Source organism: Molossus molossus, unplaced genomic scaffold, assembly GCF_014108415.1.
Source record: "Molossus molossus isolate mMolMol1 unplaced genomic scaffold, mMolMol1.p scaffold_m16_p_1, whole genome shotgun sequence".
NCBI classification, from domain to species: domain Eukaryota; kingdom Metazoa; phylum Chordata; class Mammalia; order Chiroptera; family Molossidae; genus Molossus; species Molossus molossus.
In genome coordinates, this window is record NW_023425344.1 from 30,471,653 (window position 1) to 30,490,088 (window position 18,436).

Here is an 18,436-nt window from a genome sequence, read left to right on the forward strand (position 1 = left end):
GGAGGAGACGTTGAGGGCAAGCAGCCACCTTGAAAGGCATGACCTGGAAGTGGCACAGATCACTCTGCTCACGTCCCATTAGCCAGAACTTAGGCATATGACCAGGTCTAGGTTCAAGGGCAGCTGGGGAGTATAGTCTCTGTCTGGATGGCCATGTCCCAGCCAGTCAAAAAGTCAAGGGCTATTTTCTAACTGGAGGAAGAGGAGAATGTTAATTAGTGACCAGTTGGCAGTCTCTCTTTCTCTCCCTTTCAGGCGCTGTTAAGAGGGAGGGAGTGCTCGCTTCGGCAGCACATATACTAAAATTGGAACGATACAGAGAAGATTAGCATGGCCCCTGCGCAAGGATGACACGCAGATTCGTGAAGCGTTCCATATTTTTAACGCTTTGGTGTTACCTCAAAAAGTTAAAAATTGAACTGCCATTTGACCCAGTGATCCTGCTTCTAGGAATATACCCTAAGAAGCCTGAAACACCAATCAGAAAGAATATATGTACTCCCATGTTCATAGAAGCACTATTTACAATAGCTAAGATCTGGAAACAGCCCAAGTGTCCATCAGTAGATGAGTGTATTAAAAAGCAGTGGTACATATACACAATGGAGTACTACACAGCTGTAAGAAAGAAAGATCTCTTATCCTTTGAGACAACATGGAGGGACCTGGAAAGTATTATCCTAAGCAAAACAAGCCAAGCAGAGAAAGACAAATATCACATGATCTCACTTATTTGTGAAATATAATGAACTAAACAAACTGCTGGACAAAATTAACCCAGAGACATAGAGGTGGGGTACAGACTAACAAGCCTCAGAGGAAGGGGGTTGGGGAGGAAAGAGATAAACCACAAAACTTGCATGTATGCATGACCAATGAACATAGACAACAAAGCTGCGGATGGGGTGAGGGGGAAGGGGAGGAGGGTGTCAATGGGGGGGAAATGAGAAACATCTGTAACAAAAACTAATAAATAAAAAATCAATTAATTAAAGAAAAAAAAGTGTAGGGACCATGTTGCATTCCTTTTGGAAAACCAAAAACTATGCAGCCATTAAAAATGAGGGAGAGTGCCCTGGCCAGTTTTGCTCAGTGGTTAGAGCATCGGCCTGCGGTCCCGAGAGACCCGGGTTCGGTTCCCGCTAAGGGCATGTACCTCGGTTGCAGTTTGTCCCCGGCCCTGGTTGGTCGTGCGGGTGGCAGCCACTCGATGTGTCCCTTTCACGTGGATGTTTCTCTCTTCCTCTCTCACCCTTCCACTCTATCTTATAAAAAAAAAAAAAATGGAAAAATGTCCTCAGGTGAGGATAAAAAAATAAAAAAAAATGAGAGAGAGCTACAGGTTTTGACACAGAATGACCTTTGGGATATACATTAAGTTTTTAAAAAATGCAAAGGAAGCCCTGGCCAGTTTTGCTCAGCGGTTAGAGCGTCGGCCTGCGGTCCAGAGAGACCTGGGTTCGGTTCCCGCTAAGGGCACGTACTTTGGTTGCAGTTTGTCCCCGGCCCTGGTTGGTCGTGTGGGTGGCAGCCACTCGATGTGTCCCTTCACATCGATGTTACTCTCTCTCTCCCTTCCTCTCTCTCCCTCCCACTCTATCTGTACAAAAAATGGAAAAATATCCTCAGGTGAGGATAAAAAAAAAAAATGCAAAGGAAGTACATAATTTTCTAAACACTTTGCTGTACATCCAAAACTAATACAGAATAATATTGAATGTCAACTGTAACTGAAAATGTTTTAAAAATACAAAGTATAGAAATTGAGTATAATGTCATTTGTGCTCTTATATATATTGATTATCTTAAAGATACAAAAAGAACTCTGGCCGGCTTGGCTCAGCAGTTAGATCATCGGCCCTCTGACCGAAGGGTCTGCATTTGATTCCCAGTCAAGGGCACGTACCTGGGTTACAGGCTTGATCCCCGGCCCCAGTCGATGTGTCTCTCTCACGTAGATGTTTCTCTTTCTCCCTCCCTCCCTTCCATTCTATCTAAAAATCAATGGGAAAATATCCTCAGGTGAGGATTAACAACAACAAAAACAATACAAAAAGAGCTTCTAGCACTGATTACTTTGGGGGACAGAGGTAGAAGGCAGATATACTTTTCACTAAATAACCTTTTAAATCATTTGCATTTTTACCCTGTGCATTTATTACCTATGAAAAATTTTAAAACTTCAAAGTTACTGAATTATTTAGACATGTTTCTACCACTTATTACAAACCTCTTTTTCCACAAGTAGGTGTGAATGACCCAGAAACTTCTCCAAACCAGTCCTAGAACTAACAATGCTGAAGCGTGTCCTACGAAAGAGAAAGTAATGACCAGACTGTCACTGATGTATGATCTCTCCTTCTAAGGACAGTAGTCCCCCCTTATCCTTGGGGGGTACATTCCAAGACCCTCGGTGGATGCCTGAAACCTCAGGTAGTACTGAACCCTATAGATATTATGTTTTTCCTGTTCATACATACCTCTTCATTTAAAGAAAACACTTTATGGCTTCTCTTTGGAATATTCGAATTGCCAGCCTCACTACTTGTGCTTTTTCATTATTAGGTGAAAAAGGGTTACTCGAACACAAGAACTGCAATACCAACACTGCTACTAAGTGACTGATGAGGAGCCTATACATCAGGGACACCCTGAACAAAGGGATGAGTCATTTCCTGGGCTGGATGGAAGTCGACGGTGCAAGATTTCATCATGCTACTCGGAATAGCACAATTTTAAACTTATGAACTGTGTGTTCCATTTACTATTTTCAGACTGCAGTTGATCGTGGGTAACTTAACCATGGAAGGTGGGACACCGGATAAGGGGGGACTACTGTAGAAACTTTCTGAGCAGGAGAATCCTTGATTAACCAAAAGACACAATTGCCTTAAGGCCAGAAAATCAACTTCTCAAAATGCAACTTGCACACTCATCGGCCAGCATCGTCTATACTTCTCAAAGGACCTTACAATGAAACACGGAAAGCCTTTTATGTGGGCTACCCCAGTTCTTGCTAATAAATGTATGTGATAATTTAGTAATTTGAGAAATTTTTAAAGAAATGACTTATTGCCCTGGCCAGTGGGGCTCAGTTAGTTAGGTGATGCCTCATGCACCAAAGGCTCATGGGTTCAATCCCCTGTTGGGGCACACATGGGAGGCAACCGATTGATGTTTCTCTCTCTCCCTCTCCCTTCTTCTCTCTCTAGAATTAATGGAAGGAAGAAAAAAAAAAAAGAAATGACATTTACATTTCAATGGACTTCAAGAAAATCTCAGCCTAAGTAGATGAATGCCCTCAGACATTTAAAATTATCCTTTAAATTTGTCTTCTTTCCTTCAGTAGAAGGCAGGAATGGCCCTACAGAAGAGTTTCCAAGCATGACTGTTCCGATTTGTGGTCAGGTATAGAAACAGTAAAAATGTCTGACTGTTTTGACAGCCCTCCGGACTTTCAATGATTAGGTTGAAAAAATTATTAAATGTGGAACAAAGGCTTCACCAGAAGAATCTTTTGCCTACTTCATTTTAAAATCAATATTGGAGAACATACATTCACTAGCCTAAAAAATATGGGTAATTGGTCAAGAAAACAGTAATATTCTCCACTCTCTTCCGTCTCTGTTCATTTATGTTGCTCTGACTTAAGTCTAAGCTGGTGCGTGTGAATCATACCTGCAGGAAATGAAGGGCAGACAGAGGAAGACAGCAAGGTGCTGGGCTTCCCATATTAGTTTCTGCCTGAAAAAACTGAGATATGGTTCACATACCATAAAATTCACCCTTTTAAAGTATACAATTTCCTCCTGGCTGGTGTGGCTCAGTGGTTGAGCATCGACCCTGCATCAATAGGTTGCCGGTTTGATTCCCGGTCGGGGCACATGCCCAGGTTGTGGGCTAAATCCCCAGCGGGGGCATGCAGGAGGCGGCCAATCTCTCTCTCCCTCTCTCTTCCTCTCTCTCTCTTTCTCTCTAATATCAAAAAAGAAAACAAAGTGTATAATTTCCTCTCCCCCCACCCTGCCGTGTGCAGAGACCATGTGAGAACACAGCAAGAAGGTTCCGCCTACAGCCCGGGAAGACAGATCCCACCGGAAACCCACCCTGACTTCGAGCCTCCAGAGCTGTGAGAAATAAATTCCTCTGGCTGAACCAGAAGGCTAGAGTGAAGAAATGAAAGGGGGTCACCACAGTCAAGCTGCTAAATTACTAAAATCAGGGCTAAGGAAAGAATGTTCACATATCCAGGCCACCAATCATCTAAAGAACCACCGTCTCAGCCCTGGCCGGTGTGGCTCAGTGGGTTGAAGCGTCATCCTGTGCACCGAAGGGTCACGGGTTCCATTCCTGGTCAGACACATACCTGGGCGGTGGGTCTGGTCCCCAGTGTTGATCTCTCTCTCTCTCCCTCTCCTCTCCCCTCTCCTTAGAATCACTGAAAAACATATCCTCGGGTCAGGGATTTAGAAAAACGAATTACCCTCTCGCAGCAATCCAGAGGCTAACTGTGCAGGTCCGAGTCTTCTGAAGTGTCGTTTTTGCTAGGAATACTCAGCTTTCCTTTCTCCTTAGAACACTCAGGGAACTGCGTCGTGTGTTTGAGGTTTGAAAGCCCTGACACTTGAATAAATCTTTATCATTTATTTCAAAAACAAAAATAAAAAATAAAGTGTACAGGTTCAGTGAGGTTTAATATACTTGCAGAGTTCTGCAAATCCGGAACATGTCGTCACCTTCTGCCTTTTAACACTGGCTCAAGGTGTGAGCAGGCAGGCGACGGGCAGTGCTGTGCTCTAGGCTGTGACTCAGTGGTTCTCCTAGCCTCTGGGACCCCCAAGCATGAGGCTTTGGGAGCAATGAGACATGAGTTCTGAGCTCAGCTCTGGCACTAACCAGCTCTAGGATCTTATGTTGCTCAGTCTTTCTGTTACTTGGGATTTTTTCACCAGTAAAAATGAGAACAATAGTATCTACCTCAGGAGGCTTGAAAGGCTTTATATATAACACATAACACATGCCAAACAGCTAGCTGTGTTTGTGCACAGTAAGCACTCCAAAAGCACAATATCTAGGCCACGGACAAGCCAGGTTTTCATTCCCCTCTTCCCGTGACGTTGGAGCTTGCCGAAATTAAGTTTTACACCCAGGCTCTTCCTGTTGTGGAAATCACCGCTTTAATCATTGGATAGCAAGTAGCCAACAGTCATCCACAGGTTCCCTAATGACATTACCTCCAGGTAAGAGGCCTTTATTTCCCCCTCGATGTCTGATTTTCCCCAGAGGAAGGTCTTTGACATCAAACACATGGCTAAAGTAACATCATTGCTCCATCACTTGGCCTTGGGGTATTTGAACAAACCAAATAGCTGCAGGTTCCGACAAAATATAAATGAGTGACAGCTAGGCAAATGAATAATTCTTTCCTTCTTCATTTCTTTTTCCCAACCTTTTAAGCCTATTGGTTAAGAAGCTGGACTTTGGGTTGAGTCCTGGCTTTGCCTATTCGTGGTGTGCCTGGGACAAGTGACCCAAATGCTGTGGATTTCAGTAACGTGAAGGAAGGAAGGCACCACCATTGTCATAGAGAACGGCTCTGTGGTGCACTCAGCACAGTGCCCGGCTCATGTAAACACTCAGAACACGGAATGAGGATCGAGTCTGCCGAAACCTTTGCATCACCTCCCTCTCTCCATGCTGTCTACTGTGTTTACAACCCTGGAACTTTCTTGTTCAGCTTTGGGGACTTGTTTGATTGCCTTGTCCTTTGAAGGAACATGTGACAGGTGTAAAACTTCTCTAAGGTTTTTTCCACCTGTAGAATAAAATAATTACATGCTCTGGTCTTAATGAGAAGTTCTTAAAGTCAGAGCTTCACAGAGAGATGGAACACCTGCTTTGATCAATTAGCCAACAGCTCTTCATGGTGCCATAGACCCCTTGGCAGCTAGTGACACCCATGAACTCTCTCAAGAAAACATTTTAAAATGCAAAAAATAAAGCACATAGTATTGTAGAAGTCAGTTAAAATAGAGTTATCAAAAATGTTTTAAAACAAATTTGTAATATAGTCAAGCATGTGCTTCTTTATTAATGTATTAAATAGTAAGATCTTGTGGCTGATCTAATAATTACCATAATTTTAAATTAATGGTGAATGTAAATGATTTATTGAGATAGCTCAAAAACTCTAATGGGAAATTAAAATACTTGTGATCTGTACACCTGAAACTAATATAATATTGAATGTCAACTATAATTGAAAAAGAAAATATCTGTGATTTCCATTGGTGACAAAGTCACAGGTACTAATAATACCGTGGCTTTGTTGTCTACATTTATCACGGAAGGAAATGTTAAATTTCAGATAGGGATTAGTAAAACTATATTTGTATTTTTTTCCTGTCTGCCTTAAATTATATCCATAAACTCAAGTGCTGCAATACTACTAGCTATGTGGCCCTGGGCATGTTCCCTGAACCACTATGTGCCTCAGTTTCCTCCCTAAAAATGGGAAGAGTTCTTTTCTCATATGGTAGTTGTGAGGATTTTCTCATATGGTAGTTGTGAAGATTGAATGCTTTAAAGCTTGTAAACTTAACCAGCTTATAATGGGCACTCAATAAACATTGGCAGTTATCACGAGTGAGCCCTTGGCTGATCCTAGGACCTGTCACCCTCAGCAGGTTCTCCAGCTCCAGCCTTTGCACATTCTCTCATACTCTGCGTTTCAGGACCCTTCACTTCAGTGACAACTGAGGGCTTTTTTTTTTTTTTTTTAAATCCTCACTCAAGGATTAGTTTTACTGATTTTAGAGAGAGAGGAAGGGAGAGAGAGAGAGAAACATCAATCAGTTGCCTCCTGTATGAGCTCCAATGGGGGATCGAACTTGCCACTTAGATATGTGCCCTGACCAGGAATCTAACCCGCAACGTTCTTGGTGTACAGGATGATGCTCCAACCAGCTGAGCCACTGGCCAAGGCTGAAGGCTCTTTTTACTCTTCTGAGATTTGAGCAAGGTATATAAAGAATCTGGAAGTTCTATAATGATAATAGGTGACATTTGCTGAAAACTTTCTGCTATGACAGATATTTATTGTATATCTAATTTAATGCCCCCAACACCCCCACAAGTCTGTATTATTATTCATATTTATGGTTGATGAATCAAGCTTATCAAGAAGGATTAAGTTAGCCCTGGCCAGTTTGGCTTAGCAGTTAGAGCATCAGACTGGGGACCAAAGAGTTGCAGGTTTGATGCCAGTCAAGGGCACGTACCTCAGTTGTGGTTCCATCCCCGGCCCTGGTCGGGGTAAGGGAGGCAACCAATCAATGTGTCTCTCTCATATTGATCAGTCGCTCTCTCTTCCTCTGCCCCCCACTCTATCTGAAAATCAATGGAAAAATATCCTCAGTTGAGGATTTTAAAAAAGAAGGATTAAATTATTCGCCATCCAAGGTCACACAGATCCTCTCCCTGAATTGAGGAACATCTGTATCTAGTTGTCTTCCTAAGAGAAGCATCTGGATGAGTTATAGACAGCTGCCGCTTGTTGGGTTATCAGTTCCCCTCTGAAACCACTCAGGCTCCCGAACTTGGCCATCTTGAAGGAGACTTGGCTTAGATGCGGCCATCTGGCACCAGCTCATGCAGCTTTTGTGAAGTCACATGTGGTCCCGGAGTTGCCAGGAAAAAGGATGCCTTGATGAGCCAAAATGCAAATTCCCTAGGAGAGGAAAAGTGAAAGTGAGCTTGTTCACACTGTGCATGACTCCAAGGAAATGACACAACTGGAGAGACACAGTGTCTTGCTGCTAGGCTCCATCATATTGCAGGGACATTAGTTTGCATTTGATCATAAACTTGCCTCCCAACAAACAGTTTTGCTTCTTTGACCAGTAAGAGAGGCAGAGGTGACCCAAATTAAAAAGAAGTCATTAGCAAAATACTAAAATGGGTGCCTCCAGGCATTTTAAATGCCATCCTCTGGAAAGCTGAGACAGGTGGGGGTCTGGAGCATGTTTTTCTCACCAATCCCTAGAGTTTCACTTGTCCTGGAGAGAAATTGTTCAAAGCAGGTCAAGGCCAGGAGAAGGGCATTTGGGGGTCCTCGTCTAGGTTGTTCACATCTCAAAGGATTTCTAGGGCCTTTCAAAAACTGGGGTTTTCAAAAACTCTTCTTTGGCTACTTATTTTTCCTCTTTTTTCTCTTTCTTCTTTCTCCTCTCTCTACTTCTTATTTTCTTTCTCCTGGTCTTGCCTTCTCTAGAATGCCCACCCCAAGGGCCTGCCCATCAGTTCTCAGTGGCTTCCCTGGCGGGCCCCAATGCCTAGGGCTCATTTTTCTCCAGCCAAGCCCAGGACTCAGTTCCTTGAGCTTTAAATGCTCTTTTCATCAATAAATTGCTTGCTTTTTTAAAAAAAATCTGTTTGTTTCTTCTTCTCTACATTATATTTACAATGAGAGACTGGAGTCTACAGGATCTGTGGTTACTGGCATTTTAGACCAACACAATTGATGCCACTCTTTATAGAATGTTGTCTTGGAGGATTTACTGAGAGGCATTTAGAGACAGATTTTTTTTTTTCTTAAAACTATGTAAAAGTCCTTTAGAAAAACTATTAACATTAGATCCAAAGGTTTGAAATGTCTGATTGAACCCTTCATGATCTGCTGCAGGCTATATTTGGATGCTTAAAGTGAGAGGCCCTGATAAATTCAAGCCACATCAACTGCTCATCCTCAGACCAGAGGAGGCAGCATGTGGCTTCCCCTCGAAGTCAGATGAGGGGAACTGACTTAACCATTTATAAGGCCCAACCACAGAGGTACCAAGTACCTGAAGTCCACACAGGCTTCTACTAAAGAAGGTGACCCAGCCAAACAGTCCAGGATAGAGGCAGGATTTCATCTTAGAGCTGTGCTGACAACTGCTTCCTTCCCAAAGGGGGGCATTGAAGCTGCCAGAGCCCCCTGACCCTCCTCTCCCACACACACGCCCCTGTTCCCAATGTAGTTCCATTTCTGAAACCTTCCTGTTTGGGTTTCTTACAGGGTAGTTCAGTGGTTCTCATGTCTTCTATAGGGCTTGTTAAAACAGATTGCTGGGCCCCACTCCCAGAGTTTCTGACTCTGTAGGTCAAGGACAAGGTCTAAGAATTCCTGCTTCTAATAGGTTCCCATGTGAGCTGATGCTGCTGGTCCTGGGACCACACTTTGGGAACCACTGGTACAGTTCTCAATATGCAGGCTCTGAAATCAGATTTTCTGGGTTCAGAGGCTTGCTCCATCTCTCATGTTGCCTCCGCTTCCTCATCTGTATGAAAGAACGTGAGGATTGGAATTGTCTCTGCTTCATGATGTTGTTTAGCGGGCAGATGGGATAGCACATGGAAGCACCATTTGGTACATGCAAGTGCTCACTAATGGCAGTTGTTGATGTTATTTCTCAAAACACATCAATGTTACAGCGCTGCTCTCCACCCAGTGCCTTCCTGATCCACCTGCCCATGCAAAGGCCCTCCAGGGTCCCAGGGTGTGGGCCATCTTCGGGCCTAAGGAGGCTGGACCATGGGGACCTAGGGGTCCCGAAGTCACCTTCACTTAGAATCCACAGGTGAGTCCTTCTCAGAGTCAGTTTTCAAATCCTGTCTTCGCTGCCAGGAATCCGCGGAGCCTCAGCCTAAGCACTGATCTGAACATTTGTATCAACATCCAGGTGTCTTTTGTTTCTTTTTGTTTTGTTTTTTGTTTTGCTGGATGACTTCAAAAACAAATAATCGCAACCAGTAGAATTGTGTCTGCTGTCCAAGCACTACATTTTCTACCGGCTGAATTTGGCTGCATGCATTTCGACTCTCCAACCAGCCCAGGTTTCCAGAGCCACCGTGGCTTCTAGAGATTTTATACAACTTCCTCTGTTCTCCCTTCTCATTTTTCAAATTAAATTTTAAAAAGCAAATAAAAACAAATCAAGGAAAATTCTGAGTTCAATCGCTAGACTTGCTTTTTGTTTTTATTATCAACAATCAAGTTAATGGTACACTCTTGGAAAACTATATGCACATGTAGAAATATTTCCCTTTTAAATAGAAGCATTCATTATAACACATATAAATAAATTTGAAAATCTGAAACATAACTTATGACGTTTATGCTCACAAACAAGGTCCAACAAGAAAAAAAGAAATCAGACAGACATGCACCTGATAACAAAAATATATACCATTGTCTGAACCGTGGTCTCTCTAAACACAAAGAAATTGAACCCGTGAGAACCTTAGTACTCCGTAAAGACACACCATAGAGACTACAAGAAGAGGAAAAACATTATACGGTCACATAGAGGAGACGGTCTGTACTGATATTAACACGATACAATTGAGTCACAGAACACAGTTGTAGAAAGACACCCAAAAAGTTAAAGCCTCAACATTCAACTAATATCTATAGTTTGTGCCTTTGAAAAGAAAAAAAACAAACAAAAATAAAAAATAAAACAAATCTCAACAGAGATGTCTAAACTGCGAGAAGAATGGAATCATCAATATACAGTCCATCCACCATACAGGATGTGAGTCCATTTCGGATCAAACAGAAGTGCAAACCGAGACACTTCAAACTTGTGTGCGCGCCTTTCCCTCGCTCCGTAGATTTCTCTGCAGCCGCTTGCACGGACTGCGATTGACTCCCATCCAAAGCAGTGCCAGAAAGTTCAGTAAAAGCTGGTGGAAGAAGAAAATGCCGGTGGGGTGGCAGGAGAGAGAAAAAAAGGGAAGCGTTTCGGAATATGAGACACAGTTTGCAGTTTGCAGATGAAAGGCATCTCATGTATAGGGCATCTTTCAGGGCCGAGTGGCTGCAAAGAGTCGGGGTTTGGGAGTTGCAACTGTGTGGGGTTCGGAAGCGCGAATGGCGGGATGGCATTGGGCGAGGTGGGACAGGCAAGCGGGCCTCCGGAAGTCACCTTGACCGCCGCGACAGTCTGCAGAAGTCTTCGCCGCAGCGTCCGAACCCAAGGACAGGAGGAGAAGCGGGACTGGAAGGCCCCCTAGTCTCTCCTAAGCAGGAGCCCTAAGGGAGTCTGTGCCGTCAAGAGGGAGCTAATTGAGGGGTTCACGAGAGAGCCCTCAGACAGTGTCAGCTGCAGCCTCCCTTTTTTCCCCCTTTATTTTTTTCCCTTCGATTTTAAAACCTCTTTTTAAAAAATGATTGCTGTCTTCCTAATTTTTTTTTAATTTGGGGAAATTTTTTTTTTGTTTATTTTTCTCTTTTTCTAAGCAAGTCACTGAGTTGGTTGTGCCCCCCACCCATCTCTTTCTGTCACCTGCTCGGGCCACAGATACACATTCCCAGAGACAGACATACACGACACGCAGACACAGCCCCCTGAGAGTGTCCCCGAGTCCAGGCCGCCGCGCTCACACCTCCCAGTCAACAGGCGGAGCCCTGGCCCGTCTGCGCGGCCCTGGGGCAGGTGCGAAGCCAGGGAAGTTTTTTGTTTTGTTTGGGGGTTCAGGGTTGGGGTGGTAGTGGAGTTGAAATGGAGGCGACGCCGTTTTCTCTTTATTCTTATCGCGATTACTTTAGGCTCTCAATGAACAAGCCACGGCAGCAGCGACGACAATAGCCTTGGGCCTACCCGCTCGCCCACTCGCCCGCCCGGGCCGGGCTCGGCCGCCGCCGCCGCCGCCGCCGCCTCCCCGATCAGAACATACTGCTCTTCACTAAGGCGGCTTTGGCACCGTTGGGTCTTTGGAGCGAAGATAGGACGCTGGCGAAGGGCCCCCCGAGTGAATCCGGAATGGAGGTGATGGGGCCGGGGCCGGGAGCCCAGCCTTGTCCAGGGCCCCCGGCCGCAGCCAGGCCGCCAGCCGCCGCCGCAGCCGCCGCCGCCGCCGCCGCCGCTGCTGCCGCCGCCGCCGCCGCTGCGCCTCCCTTGCCGGGTTCGCCTCCCGGGCCCCCGGGCCCCGCCGCCCCGGGGGCTCCTGCCGGGCTGGGTCCGCCGCCGCCGCCGCCACTCGCCCCGCAGCTGGGTGTGGGGTTGGGGTTGGGGCCCGGGCCCCCAGTGCTATCGGGATCGGTGCTTTTGGCCTCTTTGCTCTCGTCGTCCCGGGAAGAGTCAGACTTCTTCCCCGAAGAGCCGTTCTTGGCCGCAGCCGCTGCGGCCGCTGCCGCGCGCTCCTGCTTTCGGAACTTGGCGCGGCGGTTCTGGAACCACACCTGTCCCCAGAGGAGAGGCCCGGCGGTGAAGCAGAGGGAGAAAGAAAAAAGCGGGGAAGAAAAGCTCGAATTAGGAGGGTGCACGTTCCATTTTAGTTTGTTTTCAAGCCCACGCACCGCGGGTACCCCCACGCGAATCCAGCCCACCAAGACTGCCCCCAACCCCTTGTTGCTGGTGCATCTTCAGAGAAATGTTCTTAGGGTGACTTGAACATGCCAGGAATATGACGTCTTACAGGAGAGATAAAAATGTCGCAGGTCCCAGAAAGGCCCTAAAATGGAAGTCCTCACTTGTTGGACCTTTGTTCAGTCTTTCTTAAGCTACTCCAAACTCTTCATTGCCCCTAGGCCTCAAGTCTAAAGTTAAATAAACCCTAATTGGTAGAAAGAGGAGGGGTCTCTGGGTTTGGTGCTTGCTTCGAATCTTGACCTTTGGGCCCAGAGAAGCGTGTGCACTGCCCCTCCACTGGGGGGCTCACCTGGAGTGGCGCCAAGTCCCTAAAAGGTTACAGCAAGCCTTGGTTCTTGACCTTCATGGAGTCACAACCCCTTTGCGAACCTGATGTAAGTCATAGTTCACGGGAAAATGCATCTATAAGCTATGGCTCCAAGTTAAAAGCGCTTGAATTAGGAGGCATTTGGAAAAATACACACACACACACACACACACGTGTGTGTGTGTGTGTGTGTGTGTATCAAAGTCTGCACTTTTCCCAAAAGGCACTTTCCGAATGTCTCTGCAGCGCTGACGGGGGCGGAAAACTCGTTGCAACTTTGAATATATATATATATATATATATATATATATATATATATAGCCAAGAGCCAGCGCCCCTAACCCTTCCTCTCGCGCACAGTCCTCAGAACTTGCTTGCCCTCTCTGTTCAGCCCCGAGCCTTCGGTCCTCAAGAGAGGCCCTGTGATCTGACCCTTCAGTAGTACCACCCGCCCACAGCAGCCCTCCGGGGCCTGGGAGCGGCCAAACCGAGTAATTTTCCAGGAGCGCGTACCTGGACTCGCGCCTCGGTGAGGTCGATCTTCAGGGCCAGCTCCTCCCGGGTGTAGATGTCAGGGTAGTGCGTCTCCGCGAAGACCCTCTCCAGCTCTTTGAGCTGCGCGCTGGTGAAAGTGGTGCGGATACGTCTCTGCTTGCGCTTCTCGTTGAGGCCGCCGTGGTCGGTGAAGAGTTTGTATGGAACTGGGGACACAGAGAGGACAGAGTGTGAGCAAAACAGTCTGGAGCGCGCGGGCCGCGGGGCCGAAATGTGGGGACTTCAAGGTCAGGTGTCACTGGAGCCGCCACCGACCACAGAGCAGGAGGGCGGCCAAGAGGCGCTGCCGAGAAAAACGAGTAAATTAGTTATGTACAGAAACTGGCGCAAACTTCGGGTTTGGCGAGCTCCCGCCTGTCACAAGCGCCTTTGAGTGGGTTGAAATAGAGCATTGGAGACCTCTGAGGGCCGGAACACGGGATAATGCTTTGATGAGGGGGAAAAAAAAAAACACAAAAAACGAGAAGGGAAAAAGTCCGAAAACATCAGTCGGAATATCAGGGAACCAGGGAAGAAGTTACCAAACACTCTCACTGTTGAAACTTTTCAATTCTCAGAAGTTGACCCAGCCCAAGAGTTGGGGGAAAGTGCTGCAAAATAATAATAATAAATTAAAGAAATAATCATAAAAATGACCAGCCAAAGAGGTGTGAGCTGCTGTCGGTTCTTTAAAAAAGAGACACTGCCAGTAATGAGCTTTACTCTTTGTTATTTAATTATTTTCTAAGCTTTACGTCTCATCGCAAAGTAAATAAATTATGCCTATCATTTTGGCAGCTTAAGATAATTTTGTTGGCGGTTCGGGTGTGACTAGGATAGTGTAACCCTGTAAGTGAATTACCCCTCCCTGCAATCGCTTCTAACGTGATAAATTCTTTCATTTGTGTAAGCAAATTTCGTTTGGTAAATACTAAACACATTTCCATTTTCAAATGCAATCAAGGCTTCCTATATACGAGCGGAAAGGCAGCTTCCTCCGCTGAGAAAGCTGGTGGTCCTTACCTGCGGCGTACGGACTGCTCTGGTGGTCCCTGAGGGTGCCGAGGCTGCAGGATCCCGGCGTGAGGGACGGGCAGCCGGACGTGGCCCCAAAAGTGGTCCTTATCGGGTTATACTGGAAGCCACTGGCCTGGCTGCAGGAACTGAAGTCAGCATAGGCTGAAGCCAGGCTCGAGGTGTCCATCCCAGCCATACAGGACTCGTAGGCAGAGGAATTGAGGTAAGAATATTCCATTTTATACATTGAAAAGGCTCTGGATGGCTCAGCCAAGTGAAAAAAGGAAATAAAAGATGGGTATGGAGAAGGTGGCTGGAGTGGGGAGATGTGCACAGCTCAACGCCTGCCTCCAAACTGGCCTCCTTACTACCAGCAGAGCCTAGTTTTATGAAAAAGCCTCCTATGAGATGCCTTGTCTGAGGTCTCTAGAGCATATAGTCCTCATAATAAACTTGGCTCTTTCCACTTGGACAATAGCAAAGCGGTTGGTCTTATTGCTGGCGCTTTTTACATGACAATAACTCATCCGTCTATTGGGCTGGCACTGGGGAACTGAGCTGTCCAACCTCCCTATCATTGATTCCTGCATCTCTAATTAGAATTTAATACCACACCATTACGCACTGAGCCCCTGATCCTCCCTTCTAACCAGCTCCCTGCCCTTTAATTCAATCACACTACTTGGAAATAATGAAAGTTGGGTGACGATTCTCCCTGATCCAATTTCCCCGAGCTTTTAAGCCTTTTTAACTGATCATATACCTTAGGCATAAATTGAGATAGTGTGTGTGTTTTCCCCCTTCTTCGTCCTCTTCCTCCCCCCCCCCCTCGGTTAGGAAGAAGAAACCTTGATGTCATAGAAAACCTGTTTTGTAAGAGCGTTACACGCTCAATTTAACAACAAGCCTACCCCCCGAAGTGCATGAAATGTTATAAAGGACTGGGACATTGGCAAGATTCAGGCGCCCAGTAACATAGAGTAAGTGGGCCGAGGGGGTTTATGTGAACGATAAGCGGATTTCTTTAAAATACACCTGGTAGAGGGTGTTGTTTTTTTCTTTAAAGCATCTTAAAAATTGCATTTCTTGTCGCGGCTTAATGTGCTTTTCTAGAGACTCCGCTTACATAGCCGCTTAAAAAAATAAAAGAACAACGCTCTTGAATATAAAACATCTGGATTCTCAAATGGTGGCTTCTTTGCGCTCAGTTCTTTCTGCCTTACCACGAGGTTTGCATTTTGTTGGTTTGGAGGTTCTGTGCGGTTGTTGGTTTTAATTACGCCATAACTAGTTAGTGGGCTTGCAGTGTGCCCAAATGTGTCTCTTTCTCCCCTCTCAGGCCGCGCTCTCTCTTTTTAGCCTCCACTTTTTCAGGTGCCCACAACCCCCATAGACCCAAGGCTTGGAACAGGATTGCTGTCTGTTTGTCTTGTAGGTTCAGTGACTGCAAGTGAGCGGAAATCCTTACTCTGTAAATGCCCATGTTCCAGGTCGGGCACTTTTCTTGTTCAATTTCTCCAGCTCTTGGGTGTTGGCAGCGAGGCACAGACAAAGAAGCAGGCGGTGATTTGTGGACCTCGGTGGTCCCATGATTTAAGCGGAGGGTAATTTTCATTTGGTTCGTTAGGCTCTAGCAGAATAAGGGAAACTATTTCATTAAATCCTTCCTCTCGGTGGACAAGAGGGGGAATGCTTAGTTGAATCGCCGTGTGGTGTAAACAAACCCTGGATATTTTATATGAATTAAATGTGTAGATAATTAGTTTTATTGCATTCATTACCCCCTTTATGTGCTCTGTAACAAGTCAGTAATTAAAGTAACAAACTCATAAAGTCTTTATAGGGGCATTTAGGCGTTCAGTGTTTGCCAAACTAAGTGGTTTAATTCGATGCTAGTGCCGGGGAGTGGATGGGCGCCCGCTCTCCACTGCCACCGTGTTTTATTGCGCACTAAACTGCAGCGGACGCCGTAATGGATTAAACAGAGGCAGCGGCCCCCCAGCCCAGTGCTTCTCGGCTGGGTGAGTTTCAGGCTGATTTCAGGTGATGGCGCGTACTCTGGACGTGAGAAAGCACTGCTGGCGCGGATGCAGGCAGCGGACCCGCCGAGGAGCCTGCTGATAGTTTTATGGGGAGGGCTGATAGTTTTATTGCAGTTGTATGTTGTACAATGCGTATTTGATAAAGAAGGACCCTTGGTGACCAGTGTGCACTTTTTTGTGCACGGGGGTGAAATGAAAATAAATGTATACAAGGTTTAACTGCAGCGGGAAACAAATTGCAACGCTCTAAATGGTTTTTCTTTATGGTCACCAGACAAGAGGAGAAAAGAGATGCAAACATCTGTCTTCAGTCCCCTAAACCTAAAGGCCAGCAAAGACGGATGTGAATCCAAGTGTTATTACAGTGGGAATTTGTCTTTATTTATCTCGCTCTCATGAATATGAATCTGCATGTGGACCGGGAGGTGGCTGTGCCCCTTTGGACGCTGCACATGGAATTTCCCCACCCTTACTTATCCCCCCTCCCCCTTTAGGAAGGTGGGGGATAGGTTATCAAGCACAAGGCTGAGACTGTTCAAGTTTTTGGAGTCTCTAGGACTTTGGGGTGGGGGTGTGCGTCCCAATTTTCCGAAGTGACCCCGCTGCCCCAGGCCTGCACTTAAGGGACGTGGATGTGGGGGACAGACTTGAATGGCACCCCCTAGGCCGCTCATCTTCCCCACCCCCATTTCTGTGGAGTTTAAGCGCTTTTGTCTGCAGAAGAGAATGCCATGGGTGTCCGGGATGGGATATGTTTTGGCTTTAAAGCCCGTGCTTCGCAATCGCCAGGCCCACAGCCGTCTCTGCGCCCGCTCCTTGGTGCACCTGGGGCAGTGCATCGGCGGGTACGGCGCCCACGGCGCAGGAAGCTTGGTCCCCGCAGCGCGCCTCTGGGGCCCTACGCCCGAGCCAAATGCGAGGCATCCCCCCTAGGGTCCTACCTGGCACCGTCCTCGGGCCTAAAGCCACAGAGGCGGAGGCGGGCCGTGGAGCTGGAGTGTGCGGGGAGCTAGGAGGAGCAAAGTTTATTTGGACAGCTTTGGGTGATGTTGAACTTTGGGATTTAGTCAGTGCAGGAGGTAGTTCCTGCTAGTAGGGGTCTTTGGGGTGAGGAGTGGGGTGTGCAGCTCAGGGGAGTTGACATTGATCAAGCGTTTGAATATGACACCGGTTGAAGCCGTGCGCCCGGGACAAGGAGCGAGGTCGCGGAACCGGAACCGGGTGGAGGATGCGAGAGGGGCGGCGGCGGGCAGGGGGTTCCCGGGAGAGCGGACGAGGGGCAGGCCAGGCCGAGGCCTGTACAGGGGACGCCCCGCGCTCCCCGCGGCACCTCGCCCGCCCGGGGCTCCCTCTCCCCGCCCTGCACACCGGGGTTCCCACCAGTTTCGGCTCCTCGCCTCCGATCCTCCGCGCCAGCCCTCTCCCCGGCGCCGGGCCGGCCCTGGTCTCTCAAGGCGCCCCCTGGTGCCCGGCCTCGCCGGCCGGTAGCCTTCTCTGCACCAGGAGACCTCTCAGCGCCGGTCCGCACGGTCGGATGAGCAAATGCGCTTGACTTCATTTTCCCCTTTGTAGGCCTTGTAGGTTTATTTTGTTCCGTGTCACCGTCCCTCTCCCCATCCCACCCCACCCCCAGCGTCCCTGGCCCATCGTCCCCTTTGCCCATCTTTTGTGGCCCGGGGTCCTGCTTCTGCTCCAAAGATGAAAGGCATGTGGGGCCAGGCCGGAGCCCCAGCCCCAGCGCCCTGTTTTGTTCCAGTTGTGCTTTCTACACGCGAGCTCTCCCCTAAAAGTTGTACCAAATGGTTAATTTAATTATTCCAACTATAGACCAACTGCTTCAGCAGCCTCCACCACGCGTCTGGGAGGAAAAAAGAAACCATCTATAAGAAATAATCTAATAAAAGTGAAGTGTAGAAAAACCCCTCCTGATTTTCAACCGGCACAAATAGAATTAGAGCTTCAGCATCCTTTTCCCAAACAGACCTTTTGTCCAGATCACAACTGCAGCCAACCAGCAATGTGTACAGTGCCTGCTATTTATTTTAATAGAGGCTGGTGGGTAGCGAGATGGATTGATAGATAAATGGCCACATGGATAGATGGATGGTTGATCCATCTTC

The 18,436-nt window shown here is 47.1% G+C and overlaps 1 protein-coding gene and 1 non-coding gene across 2 annotated transcripts; one reads left to right on the forward strand and one right to left on the reverse strand.

Moving 5' to 3' along the window:
- The first annotated feature begins 275 nt into the window (after nt 1–275).
- LOC118621071 lies at nt 276–382 on the forward strand. The gene has a single exon (XR_004957615.1). It is a non-coding gene; the product is annotated as a U6 spliceosomal RNA (small nuclear RNA).
- Nucleotides 383–11,274: 10,892 nt separating this feature from the next.
- Nucleotides 11,275–14,881, reverse strand: PHOX2B (paired like homeobox 2B). Its single transcript, XM_036281256.1, has 3 exons — nt 14,281–14,881; nt 13,237–13,424; nt 11,275–12,226 (listed from the first exon to the last, which is right to left on the reverse strand). The coding sequence occupies exons 1-3, from the start codon at nt 14,519–14,521 to the stop codon at nt 11,711–11,713; spliced, it is 945 nt and encodes a 314-aa protein (XP_036137149.1). The 5' UTR covers nt 14,522–14,881; the 3' UTR covers nt 11,275–11,710.
- Between the last annotated feature and the right edge of the window lie 3,555 nt (nt 14,882–18,436).

What these genes read in the sequence shown, in the direction of transcription:
- PHOX2B (XM_036281256.1), bottom strand. Translation starts at nt 14,521, where the DNA reads ATGTATAAAATGGAATATTCTTACCTCAATTCCTCTGCCTACGAGTCC. An exon ending in GAGCAGTCCGTACGCCGCAG is followed by an intron (nt 13,425 to 14,280) that starts GTAAGGACCACC and finishes CTGTGTCCCCAG; the next exon opens with TTCCATACAAACTCTTCACC. An exon ending in TCACCGAGGCGCGAGTCCAG is followed by an intron (nt 12,227 to 13,236) that starts GTACGCGCTCCT and finishes CTCTGGGGACAG; the next exon opens with GTGTGGTTCCAGAACCGCCG.